The sequence below is a fragment of the Salarias fasciatus genome, chromosome 3 (genome assembly GCF_902148845.1).
Source record: "Salarias fasciatus chromosome 3, fSalaFa1.1, whole genome shotgun sequence".
Taxonomy (NCBI): domain Eukaryota; kingdom Metazoa; phylum Chordata; class Actinopteri; order Blenniiformes; family Blenniidae; genus Salarias; species Salarias fasciatus.
In genome coordinates, this window is record NC_043747.1 from 25,673,706 (window position 1) to 25,688,803 (window position 15,098).

The 15,098-nt window shown below is 45.9% G+C and overlaps 1 protein-coding gene across 1 annotated transcript; it reads left to right on the forward strand.

Moving 5' to 3' along the window:
• The first annotated feature begins 12,451 nt into the window (after positions 1–12,451).
• On the forward strand, positions 12,452–14,633 carry LOC115382627 (putative nuclease HARBI1). Its single transcript, XM_030084447.1, has 3 exons — positions 12,452–12,523; positions 13,254–13,354; positions 13,883–14,633. The coding sequence occupies exons 1-3, from the start codon at positions 12,452–12,454 to the stop codon at positions 14,631–14,633; spliced, it is 924 nt and encodes a 307-aa protein (XP_029940307.1).
• Positions 14,634–15,098: the final 465 nt, after the last annotated feature.

The window sequence follows — 15,098 nt, forward strand, 5'->3', positions numbered from 1 at the left end:
CATGCTGGAGAGACTATGTCTCTTGGCTGGCCTGGGAACACTTCGGAATCCCCTGGAAGAGCTGGAGGAAGAGTCTGGGAACAGGGAAGTCTGGGCATCTCTGCTTTGACTGTTACCTCCGTGATCCGGCCCCAGTTAAGCGGTTGAAGATTAATGAATGGATGGAAAAATTGAAAGATTCTGACAAAAGTCACAATTTTTCTCATAAGTTCTAAAGAAAAAAGAAAAAGAAAAGAAAAACTAAAAGTTATACATCTCAAATAATCAAGAACTAAGGAATTTCTAGATCTTTCAAACAATCTAGAATTCACACAAACTGTTCAAAGATTTTCAAAGTCTACCAGAACCCACATGCTATAAGATTTAGATGAATTAGAATTCTCAAGAAGTTTGCATTTCTGGAACTTTTATTTCACACAAATTCTATAAATACTCACAAATTTTAACAACCTCATATTCTGGAGTTCCCAATAATTCAAGAATTATGAGAAAAGACAGAATTGTACATCTCCTATCGAAGATATCTGAGTTATGTACAAATATATCATCTTGAATGAATGAGAAAAATTTGCATAAAATGCATAATCCAGTTTCAATCACTATCATGTCATTCCTACTGACTCTCTGCTGTGCAGTAACATCAATTCTAACGACAAAATGTAATGATCTTACCGACAATTGAGGTGGTTCTTTCTGACCTCCAGGAATGACGGTTTGAGTCACATATTCTGGACACAATGCAGCATCACTCCACCCAGTCAGCCTAAAACAACTCAGTTCAAATATATTTGCATTTATGCTACTGGCTGAATGACACATTGTTTCCACATGTATCAGTCAACACAAAACCACAGGCAAAGATGATGGAAGAACAGGTTTACCTTCCTGAATCAGTATAATTCATTACCACCATTCATCACTACTGCGGTAGCATTTATTAGCGGATGATTCCCAACTGTGGGTTATTATAACATTGTCAGAATTAGGTCACTTTTGTTATGTCGTAAAAATAGGTGACTCCATTAGTGTTACAACACTACTAAGTTTAGATGTCTGTGATGGTATGTGGGTCACAAGCTCACAAGTGGGAAGCAAGCAGGACAAGGGGAGACAATTGAAATGTTATTGATTAAGAGAACTTTGTTAAACGAAAAACATGTTCTGAGTGAAACAGTGGCAAGTGCGAGAGTCGAGTCCAAGAGTGGAGTCCAAGAGCCAAGTCCATAGTTGAGTCCCAGGATCGTGTCCGAAAGTCGAGTTCACGTGCCGAGTTCCAGAGTTGAGCAGGGTAAACGGTTGGCAGAAGTATGTGACTGGGTGCTGGAGCAGAGCGTCCGGCTATACTGGCTGTGGGGACTGATTGCAGCAGTGGTTGGAGTCCAGGAAGGGTTTTCCAGAGATTTGGCAGAGTGTCGGAGGCAACCAGACATGAAGATGGCAGACAAGGAGTGAACAGAGGTGAAGACTTAAACGAGAAGACACGAGATTACTGCCTATTAGGACTAGACTATTAGGGGTTGACCACAAAGTATGAAAGACAAGACTGACTGAAAGTGTAGGACGGTCTGGATCCAGAAGATGGTCATGGGTCAGGTTATTTCATGAGGGATGAACAGGTGGAACCAATCAGACCAGCCTCCTTCACAGATTAATACCAGTTAATTGATTATCGCCGGTCTGGCAACTTCCGTTAACAAACCTGGAGATGCACACAACCCGGCGGTATTGTGTCTATCTCCTTCAAGCTCGGGTCCTCTACCAGAGGCCTGGGAGCTTGAGGGTTCTGTGCAGGATCTTAGCTGTTCCTAGGATTGCGCTCTTTTGAACAGAGCTCTCAGATGTTGTTCCTGGTCTCTGCTGGAGCCATCCCCCCAGCTTGGGGGTTACTGCTCCCAGTGTCCCGATCACTACTGGTATCACTGTTGCCTTCACACCCCACACTCTCTCTATCTCTTCCCTCAACCCTTGGTATTTCTCCAGCTTCTCGTGCTCCTTTTTCCTGATGTTGCCATTACTTGGGATTGCTACATCTATCACCACAGCTGTCTTCTGCTGTTTATCCACCACCACTATGTCTGGTTGATTGGCCATCACTTGCTTGTCAATCTGGATCTGGAAGTCCCACAGGATCTTGGCTCAATTGTTCTCGACCACCTTTGGACATGTCTCCCATCTTGACCCTGGGATCTCCAGTCCATACTCGGTACATATGTTCCTGTACACGATGCCCGCTACCTGGTTGTGCCGTTCCATGTATGCCTTGCCTGCCAGCATCTTACACCCTGCTGTGATGTGCTGTACTGTCTCTGGGGCTTCTTTGCACAGTCTGCACCTGGGGTCGTGTTTGGTGTGGTAGATCCCGGCCTCTCTAAGGGCCTGTTCTTGTGCCGCCATGATTAGTGCCTCTGTGCTGTCCTTCAGTCCAGCCTTTTCCAGCCACTGGTATGTTTTTCCAATGTCAGCCACTTCTTCAATTTGTCTGTGGTACATACCATGCAGGGCTTTGTCTGTCCATGATAGCTGATCTGGCTCCTCCTTACTGGGCTTTTGATGTCTGAGGCATTCACTTAACAGATCATCACTGGGGGCCATATTCTTGGCATACTCGTGGAGGCTCTTGGTTTCCTCCTGGATCGTGACTCTGACACTCACTCGTCCTCAGCCTTCCTCCTTTCTCTTTGTGTATAGCAGTGGTCCCCAAACTACAGCCCGCAGCCCGGATACGGCCTGCCTCCACATTTGGTCCGGCCCCCGTAGAGCATTTTGATTTTTTTTCATATACCGTATTTTCCGCACTATAAGCCACTTAAAAGCCTCTAATTTTCTCAAAAACCAAGAGTGCGCCGTTTTTCTCGAAAATACGGTAATAAAGACCACCCGGTTGTCAGTCCGAGTTGTTTGATTCGGTTCCCATAATGGTTACGATGTGATCAGATGAGCAAATAACCTCTGCTTGGGTGTAGCAAAGCGAGCCACTTCAAACAGAACGGCAAATATGAAGCTTCAGGGAAATTCTCCACCTCGCACGGCGCGCGGCTGCACAACCGAGCCAGAGGAAGCTCCTTTAAGCAGTGTCGAGGTGTAGAATCTTCAGGCCGTCTCCATGAGGCCGCTCCAGCCGAGGCTTCCCCTCCAATCACGCCTCGATCCCACAGAGCCTTTTTGGATCCCAATATCAAGGTGTACAATAAGGACCTGACAACTTCTGGCTGTTTAGTGTGTGAATTTATTACAAAAAGATGTTGTTTCCCTGACAAGGAATTCTAGTCTTTGAGTCCCTGGTCTACCCGAAAGTAGCGTCCAGCAGGCAAAAAAAGCGATGTCTAAACTGTGTGTGTGTATTTCTGATCCCTCGCTCGCAGGCGGGGTTCTCAAACAGTGGTTCTCGGTAGTTTTCCATCGTCCGCCCCGTCCTCTCTCCCAGGCACGTGGATCTCCCAGGTTCCGCATCCCGGGTTATCTCGCCCCGACAGTCTCCGTCCTTCACTCCCTCAAGTGTTATCTGCAAGAGCTCAGACGAGAAAAACTTCCCGGGACCTCATGTGCTTTTTTCATGGCTAAGGTTACAAATCATTAAGAAATACAAAGAAATACAAAAGCAGCTGCAAAACAAAGTTAAATGCATATTATATTGGGATATTTTTCCCTGAGTATCATATGTGAGCAAGCAAGTATTAAAATAAGGATATTGAAACTAAAATAAATTCCCACAGCAGCTGCCTGACATGGGGAGCAGCCTGCCAGCCAGCGCCCGGCAGCCCACCCGCGGAGATGCGTTGAGTGGCCGGCCGGCCGCAGCTAAACTCTCGGCTTCACTCAGGAGATCAGCAGCTGGCTGGACCCCGGTGATCAAGCGGGTTACACCAGTAGTGGCCGCACTGCGCTGCATGTCCGTGCAGAGGAGCGTCCTCAGTCAAATTCGCTTTGATATGTCGCTTTGCTCACTATTGAACACATTTCAACTGAGAATGTAACCACCTAGATCACCAATATGTATTTCGCTCATACAGAAAGTGGATAATTTTTTTCTCCCCTTTTATATTTGAATGGATACGATCACGATGTTTCCAGAATGCTCCTGTTCAGCAGTGTGGGTGCACACTTCTTTAAAGTTACCTTCAGTGTGAACAGGGCAATTGGTAATTGGTAATTGGAGCACCTGTGGGGGAAACCATAAAGAGGGAGGCGTGGCTGCAGGTGCGAGTGTCCTCTCCAGAGCTTGGAGCTGGAGAGGCAGGTGAGGGAGAGATCTCCGTGAGGAGCTCTTCCTGTGCATCTGTCCTGTGAATGCTGTTTCCACAATAAAGATCTGCGTCCAGACGAACCTGAGATTTTCTCGCTCCTGTCTGTTGAGTCGGGGCATGACAAATAGTAAAATTGGCTATTATCTGAGTGTCTGAATAAAAGAAACAATAGTATATGCATCGTTTAATCGTGAGGGGTGCATGGCCATTTCTCATTGAAATGTATTAGTTTAAAAAACGAGGCATGAGACACGAAAAACTGCAAAGTACTGCTCCTGGACAGGATTCAATAGATCAGTTTACCTGACTCATAGCACGAATTGCCGTGAGACTGGGTTGTCTGTTCTATGCGCCTATAATGCCATGAGTCCTATTTATGAAAAAAGTTTAAAGAAAAAAAAAAAAGCCATTCATTGACGGTGTGCCTTATAATCTGGTGTACCTTATAGTGTGGAAAATATAGCATGTGTATTTGTATTTGATAATAAAGTTGGACTTTTGCAAACTGACACCGGCCCCCCAACAAATAAGGAAAAAGTTATGTGGCCCTCACAGGAAAAAGTTTGGGGACCCCTGGTGTATAGCCTCAGTATGCTGGACTTAGGGTGGAACCCTCCATGCATTGTAAGGAGCTTCCTTGTCTTGATATCAGTGGCTTGCATTTCTTCCAGTGGCCAGGATACTATGCCAGCAGGGTATCTTATTACTGGTAGGGCGTAGGTGTTTATGGCCTGGATCTTATTTTAGCCATTCAGCTGACTCTTCAGGACCTGTATTACTCTGTAGGTATTTGGCCGTGGCTGACTTTTGAGCTGCCTCCTCATGGTTACCATTTACCTGTGGGATCCCCAGGTACTTGTAGCTGTCCAGCACATCTGTTATGTTCCCTTCAGGTAATTCAACTCCTTCCCTCCCCTGTGAGGGCTTTAAGGTCTGCGGACCAGAATCTCTTAAAGGTGCCGCGTACCCGGTTCAAGACCAGAGGAGCACGATCATTCCAGGCCGTTGCTCCCAGGCTCTGGAACGATCTCCCGCTCTCTCTGTTCAGTTGTGACTGTTGACACTTTTAAGACACAACTCAAAACCTTTTTATTCTCTCAAGCATTTGCTTAGTTTTTCAGGCCTGTTTTGATCTCATTTTTAGTGTTGCATATTTATCTATGTGTATTTAATTGTTGTCTTATTTATGTATGCTGTGAAGCACTTTGTGGCTTTTTGTCTGTGAAAGGTGCTATATACGGTGGCCCTGAGGTGCAAAACACAACTCCAAAAGAGAAAACACGAATGCAAATAAGAAAACACAACACAAAAAGACAAAACACAACAGCAAAAGAGGAAACACAACACAAAAACAGAAAACACAACGCCAAATCAGAAAACACAACACAAAAAGAGAAAACACAATGCCAAATCAGAAAACACAACACAAAAAGAGAAAACACAACAGCAAAAGAGAAAACACAACACAAAAAGAGAAAACACAACGGCAAAAGAGAAAACACGAACGCAAATAAGAAAACACAACACAAAAAGACAAAACACAACAGCAAAAGAGAAAACACAACACAAAAACAGAAAACACAACGCCAAATCAGAAAACACAACACAAAAAGAGAAAACACAATGCCAAATCAGAAAACACAACGGCAAATCAGAAAACACAACACAAAAACAGAAAACACAACGGCAAATCAGAAAACACAACGCCAAATGAGAAAACACATCACAAAAAGAGAAAACACAACGGCAAAAGAGAAAACGGAAATCGGGTGACATCAGTCTTCTTCTTCTATTGATTTCCGGCAGGCTGTACGCTTGTTTAGCGCAATGCTGCCCCTTCAGGTTAAGTAGTGGGTGACATCAGTCGTCGCTGATTGGACGAAAGAACTGGTCCGTCCTTTGAACCGGAAAGAGTCACAGTTCGCCACTAATCCAATGCTTCGGATGCAATAAAAAACGCCTGTTTTTTTAATAAAATGCCATAAAAAACGTGCGTTTTAAACCAGCAAGACGCGCGATTTTAACGGCGTTTTATAAGATGTTAATGAGCTCTGCCCTCTGAAAAACACAGCCAATAAGTCTAATTTTTCTGAAGCCAATCAGCAGAGAGCACAGCGACGCCAAAACAATGGATCTAAGACATTGCCAGCTCCTCTGCTAGAATAAATGACTGAAATTCAGATGGTTAAAATATCGATTTGCACGACTTATAATCACCATGGCTGAAAACGCTGTGCTGAAAACGTGTGGTTAGTACAAAAAAAAAAAACAAACCAACCCTTGATCATCACATTTTCAAAATGTATTAAGTCCATATCTGTACATATTTCTATACATTATAGCTCCAGTTATATTTTAGTAGTAGTAGTGTTATATTTTAGATCTGTTGTATATCAAGTTCAATGTTTTCTTCTTTTTGATTTCAATTACTTATTCTTTATTTGCAAATGTCCTCATTTATTTGCACCAGTTTGTTCTACGAGCCTCCATAACTAAATGTCTTCATGGTGAGATAGTCTATTCTGTTCTTTATGAGGCACAGATCTGCTCATAACTGGGTAAAATTCATAATTTTTTTTCTGACAGACAGAACAGTTTGCTGTTAAAGGTTTAGTTTCAAACCAGTCTTAGGAATTGTGCAGAGACTACATGCTTGTCAACATGAGGCCAGCTCAGAAGAGTTGGTTGATGACAGGAGAATTGTTTTATAAGGCTGTATTTAGTGACAGTGTTGTTTAAAGCTTTAACAGGGTAATATTAAATCAGTACTGGCTTCTCCCTACATGTAGATGATACTGGCTCCACCTTACCTTTCGCTCTTCAACTGCAGTCTGAAGTGTGTTTCCATAAAGCACCCTGTTACTGTAACGTGTCGCAGTGCAGAATTGTCTGGATTGAAGTTCACGATAATCACCATGTAAAATATTCAAAACACCACCATGTACATCCCTTACAAATGGAGTTATTTCATTTCTATTCAGCACCACTACTTAGAAAGAAATGCCAAATGCAAAAACACTGCTGTGCTTGTGTTGAGCAAGAACCAGTGAATTCAGACACATATGGGCGTGAAAACGGTTTTTATTGGAAAGGACATCAACACCACCAGTTGTTGAGTTACTCCTGTGGGTTCTCGGGGTCTGGACCAGCAGAGAGACCCGCTGCAGGGACATCTGAAGGCCTGGCTCTGCTGCTGCTGAGAGGACAAATCAGCCTGATTCAGCCTGATTCAGCCTCACTGCCCTGCTTCATCTTCAAGGAACTGCAGGTTCAGACGCCGCTCCTCCTGCTGCTGATCCTCCTGCTGCTGCTCCTCCTGATGGACATGCCGTTCGTCACGCTGCAGCTCCCAGCTCACCTAAAGCCTGAATTTCTCTCAGGGACTTCGTCAGGTCTGGTTGGTGCTCCAGCCTCCTCCTGGGTAAAAAGCAAAGGGGGAAAGAGAGCAGTTCAGCAAGGCACTGCCACCCACACCCTGCATCCACCCATCAGACACTGTGGTGCAGCTGGTGGAGACGTTCCTGGACAGTAACATTGCTGGATGTAATTCCCAGGGTGTAAATGCAGAGTGTGACCTATCAGCTGACTGCTCTGCACTTCTGTAATGGATTAAATATGATCTATTGTCGTTTGTCCAGCAGTTTTTGCTACTTCACTAGTTTGTGTTCACTGTAACACTGGACGAGGAGAGCTGTTCAGCGTAAACATCCACAGTTCACAGAGCAACTGGAGCTGCAGAAACAGCAGCATAGATTTATTTCAGTACTCTGCATCAATAGTGCTGCACACTGGGCCCTGTATCCAGCTGGAGCAGCAGTGGTGAACGTATCTTGATAGAATTCTATTTGATAGAATACCAGTATAGATGCTGAATCGTTTCCTGCATTACCTACAGCATGAACAAAGCTGCTACTCACCTCCCAGCTGCTGAGGCTTCATAACACAGGAGAGTCCGGCTGGAGGTGGATGCTCCATCCTGACGACACTACATCTCTCTCCTCCACCCCTGGGCCCAGAGGAGGAGGACTCCTGTCCTCCTGCAGAAACGTTACACAAACCACATGCAACACCACAATGCTACATGGCTGGGTGCAAAGCTATCTAGCTTAGCCGTGTGCTAATGCTAACCAGCTAGCGCGCTGCGTGGATACACTTTTAAGACAAAAACCTCAGATTTCAGTGGTGGATAGCGGCATGGTAACACTGGTGGTTGTACAGTTCAGAGTATTAAAACTTACCATCAGCTCCATCTCAGCCGCAGTCCACACAGCCTCTCCTCCGTTTCTTGCATTTTGCGCGGTGCTGACCGGGTCTGGAGCCGATAGAGAGCAGCCGCTCGGAGACGACGGTGTTTTTTTCCCCTTTTATTCCCATTTGCAGTGATTTTTACCCCCTTTTTTGGATTTCTAACGGCACCGCTCGGTTCCGTTGAACCTCCTCTGCAGTGATGGAAAGCAGCCGCTGCTCCTCCGGGGAAGACCGGTGTTCAGTAGACTTTTTGGAAAGGTTTGCGTTGCTGTCGCGGTGAGACCGGTGGAACAGATCGTCACAGATGGCTCGCTGCTTCGCAGGCTAGAACGCCGCATATTCGATCCGAACTGACCAGACCTGAACCGTACCGAAACTGTGGAAAAGGGGCTTTAGTGGCGAATTGTGACTCTTTCCGGTTCAAAGGACGGACCAGTTCTTTCGTCCAATCAGCGACGACTGATGTCACCCACTACTTAACCTGAAGGGGCAGCATTGCGCTAAACAAGCGTACAGCCTGCCGGAAATCATTAGAAGAAGAAGACTGATGTCACCCGATTTCCGTTTTCTCTTTTGCTGTTGTGTTTTCTCTTTTTGTGTTGTGTTTTCTGATTTGGCGTTGTGTTTTCTCTTTTTGTGTTGTGTTTTCTCTTTTTGTGTTGTGTTTTCTGATTTGCCGTTGTGTTTTCTCTTTTTGTGTTGTGTTTTCAGATTTGGCGTTGTGTTTTGTCTTTTTGTGTTGTGTTTTCTGATTTGGCGTTGTGTTTTCTGTTTTTGTGTTGTGTTTTCTCTTTTGCTGTTGTGTTTTGTCTTTTTGTGTTGTGTTTTCTTATTTGCATTCGTGTTTTCTCTTTTGCCGTTGTGTTTTCTCTTTTTGTGTTGTGTTTTCTCTTTTGCTGTTGTGTTTTCTCTTTTTGTGTTGTGTTTTCTCTTTTTCTGTTGTGTTTTCTGATTTGGCGTTGTGTTTTGTCTTTTTGTGTTGTGTTTTCTCTTTTTGTGTTGTGTTTTCTGATTTGGCGTTGTGTTTTGCACCTCAGGGCCACCGTAGCTATATGAATAAACTTTACTTACTTACTTACTTACTTCAGTTGTGATCACCTTCCCTCTTCTAGATACCATTCGTCCACACTTATCCAGTCCGATTGACATCCCAATGTCATTGCTGTGTATCCTGGTGAGGTGAATCAGGGAGTCGATGTCACGCTCATTCTTGGCATACAGTTTGATGCCATCCATGTAGAGGAGGTGGCTGACAGTTGTTCCGCTCTTGAACCGGTATCCAAAGCCGCTCTTGGTCATGATCTGGCTGAGGGGGTTCAGGCCTATGCAGAACAGCAGGGGGGACTGGGCATCACCTTGGTGTATGCCGCATTTGATGCTCAGCTGTGCCACTGGCTTTGACTTGGCCTCTCGACTTGTCTTCCACAACCCCACTGAGTTCTGAATGAAGCTCCTTAGAGTCCTGTTGATGTTGTACGTTTCAAGCACTCCAGTATCCACGTGTGTAGCATTGAGTCATAGGCTTTCTTGTAATCAATCCAGGCAGTGCACAGGTTGGTGCTGCGGGCCTTGCAGTGTTGGGTGATTGCCCTGTCAACCAGTAGCTGGTGTTTGGCCCCCCTGGTGTTATTGCCAATCCCTTTTTGTGCTTTACTCATGTACTGATCCATGTGCCTACTTATCTTGGTCGCTATGATGCCTGATAGGAGTTTCCATGTGGTGCTGAGGCAGGTTATAGGCCGGTAGTTTGATGGTATTGTTCCCTTTAGGGTATCCTTCATGATGAGGACTGTCCGACTTTGGGGTAAGCCGCTCTGGGTGGGTCCCTGATATTAGCAGCTGGTTCATTTGTGCTGGAAGGTGTTCATGGAGTGCAGTTAGCTTTTTAAACCAGTAGGTGTGAATTTTGTGGGGCCCTGGAGCTGTCCAGCTCGTCATTTTGGCCACTCTTGCCTGTACATCTGATGTTGTAATTACTACTGGGTCTTGTTCTGGGAGGTTGCTGTGCTCTGCCTGCAACCCTGCCAGCCATTGGGCCTTGGTGTTGTGTGGCACTTCTTTTTCCCAGAAACTCTTCCAGTATTGCTCAGTCTCAGCCCTGGGTGGGTCTGCTGTGGTCTTACTACCCTGCCACTGAGAGTAGACCTTAGCTGGATTGTTGGAGAACGCCCTGTTTATTCTCCTGGTCTCCACTTCTCTCGTGTATCTCTTTAGGCGGGAACCTGGGGCTGTGAGTCATTGCTTAGCAGTCTCCAGTGCCTCAGTTATTGACAGCTTTCTGTATTTCTTGGGCAGTTCTTTCTTGAGATTCACCCCTCTGCTTAGTTCTGTGAGGAAGCTGACTTCTCTCCGTGTTGCCATGATTTTTGCCTTTAGCCTTCTTTTCCATGGAGGTTCTTGGTCACTCAGGCTACTCATGCTGTTCATCTTGTAGCCAAGCATTTCTAGGATAACTGACGCTGTTGCATATATCAGCTGATTGGTCTCAGTGATGGTCCTGTAGGGATAGTTAGCAGTGCTGTGTTTACATCTTCCAGTAGAGATTCCGATGGTACTTTATCATTATTTAGCCTTGGCAGCCAGGAGGGTGTTGAGTTCCCCCAGGACGTTATGATTTTCTTTCTCAGGTCAGCTGCTCTCGTGTGCAGCTCTGTTACTGGGGCTTGGTACCCAATCTCGTATGACCTGTCGTCCTGGCTCCCCCTTAAGACATCTTGTACCGTGGGTGAGGTGCTGGGGCTTAGTACCAATTCTTGTTGCATCTCATCAATCTCCAACTATGACAGTAAGTTCCTCTTGCAGATATTCGAGCACTGATTTAGTAGCTGTTTCTTAGTCAGCTTAGATGTTGTTCTGGAGGATCAACTTACCTCTCTGGATCTCAGATTAAAGGAGCTATATCATGCAAAATCCACTTTTTTAAAGTTTTAAGCATGCCACATAGTTGATTTCCCTTTAAAACCACCCCCAAAATGTTATTTGCCTTTATCCACGCATATCTGTAATCTTTTTCAGTCTGCTGCTCTTTACAGCAGCCCCTCCCTTCGGGTAGAAAACAGCTAGTTTGAAACTCTTCAAACCTAAATACGTCACAAAAGTTGAACTCCTCCCCACCAGACTTTTCCCATCCCACCCCCGTACAGACAACATGCACACTCTCCTCTGACCAGCGTGCAGCTGATTCACATTTTCCACTGAGGAGACCCCCCCTCCCCACCCCCGCAGGCCCTCAACTATCAGCGTTGCCGCTTTTTGTATCTCCGATTACAGAGATAAACTTTAACCGTTGTCTGAAAGCAACAGTCAAGCAAGAGCAAGAGCAAGAGTCTGAAGAGTCTGCACTTGGTGAGTTTCTAATAGGAAAAGACATTTTTGCGTGACTTTGCGTGTAGAAAAGCTAGAGCTAAAGAGCTAAAGCTAACCCTTAGAGAAGCTAACACATCACGAGTTTGTTTTGAAGCTCCAATTGGTGGAAGTACGCTGTCAGTCAAAGTCCACAGGGGGAGAGGCGGGATTTTCAGTCAACCCAAGCGCTTTCTCTTCCGGGTTTCAGAATAAGCCCCCGAAAATCTTTTATTTAACACAAAATGACTTTTCCTTAGCGCCAAAAATAAACTATTACCATGTTAATGCCAATAATAGGGTTTGGACGAGCTAAAAAAAAGCATGATACAGCCCCTTTAAGTTTAGAACTGTCAAGGACTTTATTTTTTTTCATTTTAGCCTTGTTGGAACTTTACGATTTCTGCTTTTCACACCAGAACCTCTGACCCAGTCTGTAAACTGAAGTGTGACAAAACTCAGAAATATTGAGAATCTTCATAAATAATGCCATCCTTACAAATTGTGGAATTCTCAGGATCTGTGGAACGTGCACAGTTTCTCACTTCGTCAGGACCATTTTATTCAACTTTTCCAGTGCCTTCAACACAATCCAACCATCACTGCTGAGGGTGGAGATGGAGAGGGCGGGGGTTAGTGACCAGCTGGCTGCATGGACCATGGACTACCTCACTGACAGACCCCAGCATGTGAGGTTACAGGACTGTTTGCCTGATGTGGTGGTCTGCAGCACTAGTGCCCCCCAGGGTGCAGGACTCTCCCCGTTCCTCTTCACCCTCTATACATCGGACTTCCACTACTCCAGAGACACTTGTCATCTCCAGATGTTTTCTGATGACTCTGCCTTCATGCCATCATGCCATCATGTCCCACAGAACCAGGCCCCACCGAGCTAGATCCCGCTGAACAAGACAGAGCCAACGCAAACGCAGTGGACAGGCCTTCACTGTGTGCCCCTCCGGTCCACAGCAAAATCACATAGTCATAATCATTTAGTCTCAAGCTACGTTCACACCGAACGCGATTTTGCGTCAAAAAGCGCGTCAACGCGAGAAGCTGAACGCGTGTCAATTCTGAGGTCCGACGCTGAACAACGCGGGGCCAAAAGCCGCCTCCCCACCAGACGCGACGCGTCGTGTCTGGTGGGGAGGCGGGGCTTCCGGGCTTTTTCCCGGGCGGGGCTTCCGGGCTTTCCTTTCCTGTGTTGCTTTTAGCATCATGGATCCTGTCAAGCGAGCGGCTTGGCTTTATTTAATTCATACAGCCGAACCACGACGCCATCGGCGGAGAGTACGCCGTGCCTGGGTGCACGACATTATCCAGAGACGGTCGGAGTTTGGTGAGTTTCACCATTTGCTCCAGGAGCTGCGCCAGGATGAGTGTCGCTTTCAGCGGTACTTTCGGCTGACCTGTGCCCAGTTCGATGACCTCCTGGCCCGCGTCAGCGCCCGCATCACCTACCAGGACACCAACTACAGGCGCTCCATTCCAGCAGACGAGCGTCTGTCCATCTGTTTGCGGTAAGTTGCACTGAAGTACAGGGTTTAAACACATTTCCTAATCTAATTTGTGCACCGCTGGTAAACAGGGACTGAATCATGATGAAACCAAACTTAAAACGGGATTAACCTGGACCGTAATCGGGCCTAATCATGGACCACACTGGGTTTAAACCAGGGCTAATTTTTGTCCAAACCAGCACAATACTAGGAATAAACTAGGCTGAACTGTTCTACACTACACTTACATAGTAATATTAATCAACCATTTGGTCAATTCATATTTATTTGTTTAAAAAACTGTCTTGTAATCACTCTTCAAAATGCTTTCATTTAATAAAAATGAAAAAAAATAATGGATGCATTCAGTCATAGACTGAAATGTGATGGAGTCAAACATTGTGAAACCGTTTGTGGAGAAGTCACGCAGGCTCTACCATTTTTTACCCAACCAATAAGGCACATCTTGGTGTAGATGTTCATATAAAGTTTTGAACTGTTTTGTATCAGAATAAAAGTAGCTGATTTATTGTTGTATTATCTCTTCAGGTTTCTTGCCACTGGGGATTCTTACTGCACCATTGCCAACAGCTTCAGGGTCGGCGTCTCCACAGTCTCCACTATCATCCCAGATGTGGTGACAGCCATTTCGGATTGCCTAGCGGAGGAGTTTATGGCCGTGCCTGGAGCAGCAGAGTGGAGGTCCATTGCTGAGGAGTTTGAGGAGCGTTGGAACTTCCCACTGTGCTGTGGTGCTCTGGATGGGAAGCATGTGAAGCTGAGGGCACCTCCAAACTCTGGCTCTCTCTTCTTTAACCACAAGGGGGACCACTCCATCGTCCTCCTTGCTGTCGTGGATGCCAGGTACCAGTTCCGCATCATAGATGTTGGAGGTTATGGTCAAACCAGCGACGGGGGGATCTTGGCCAACTCCACCTTTGGTCAAGCCCTTCGCGAAGGCATGCTCCACCTGCCTCAGGATCTGCACCTGCCAGGAGCTGACCACAGACACCTCCAGCCTCATGTGTTTGTGGCAGACGAGGCATTCCCCCTGCGCAGAAACCTGATGCGGCCCTTTCCAGGACGTGGTGGTCTTACCCGAGAGCAGCGCGTCTTCAATTACCGCCTGTCCCGAGCTTGGCTGGTGGTGGAGGATGCATTTGGGATCTGGTCAGCACAGTGGAGGGCTTTTCGAGGGGCTCTTGAAATTCTCCCTGAAGTTGCAGAGAAGTGTGTGAAGGCCACCTGCGTTCTCCACAACTTCATGAGGCCTGCTGCACTTCACCATGTACCAGCGTAGAGGGGAGCAGCAGCCCAGGAAGAGCCTCTTCAATCCGTGGGATGGATGGGAGCCAACAACGCCACCAGAGATGCCACATCTGTGAGGGAGGTGTTCATGGCTCACTTCTGTGGAGAGGGAGCTGTACCATGGCAGCCAGGAGAATAGTTCTGTCCTCCACAGGACTGACACACAACGGCTCTTTTAAGAGCCACCCACTTAAAACTAAAAAGCCACAACCTTGAAATAGAAAAGACATGCAGCCGGACAACAAAAGTCCAAATCAATGTTTCTACATTTGTGCTGTGAATCTGTCTTCTTTCTGTTTGCAGATAATTGCTTTGAGTGAGGACTTCACTGCTGCCTACAGCTTCAACTTCATCACATTATTCCAGTTACAAATTAGAAGATTGTCTTAACAGGTTAAGGTGAAAACAATAAAACATTAATCCCACACTTTTGTGTCTGTTTTTGATATGACATTTC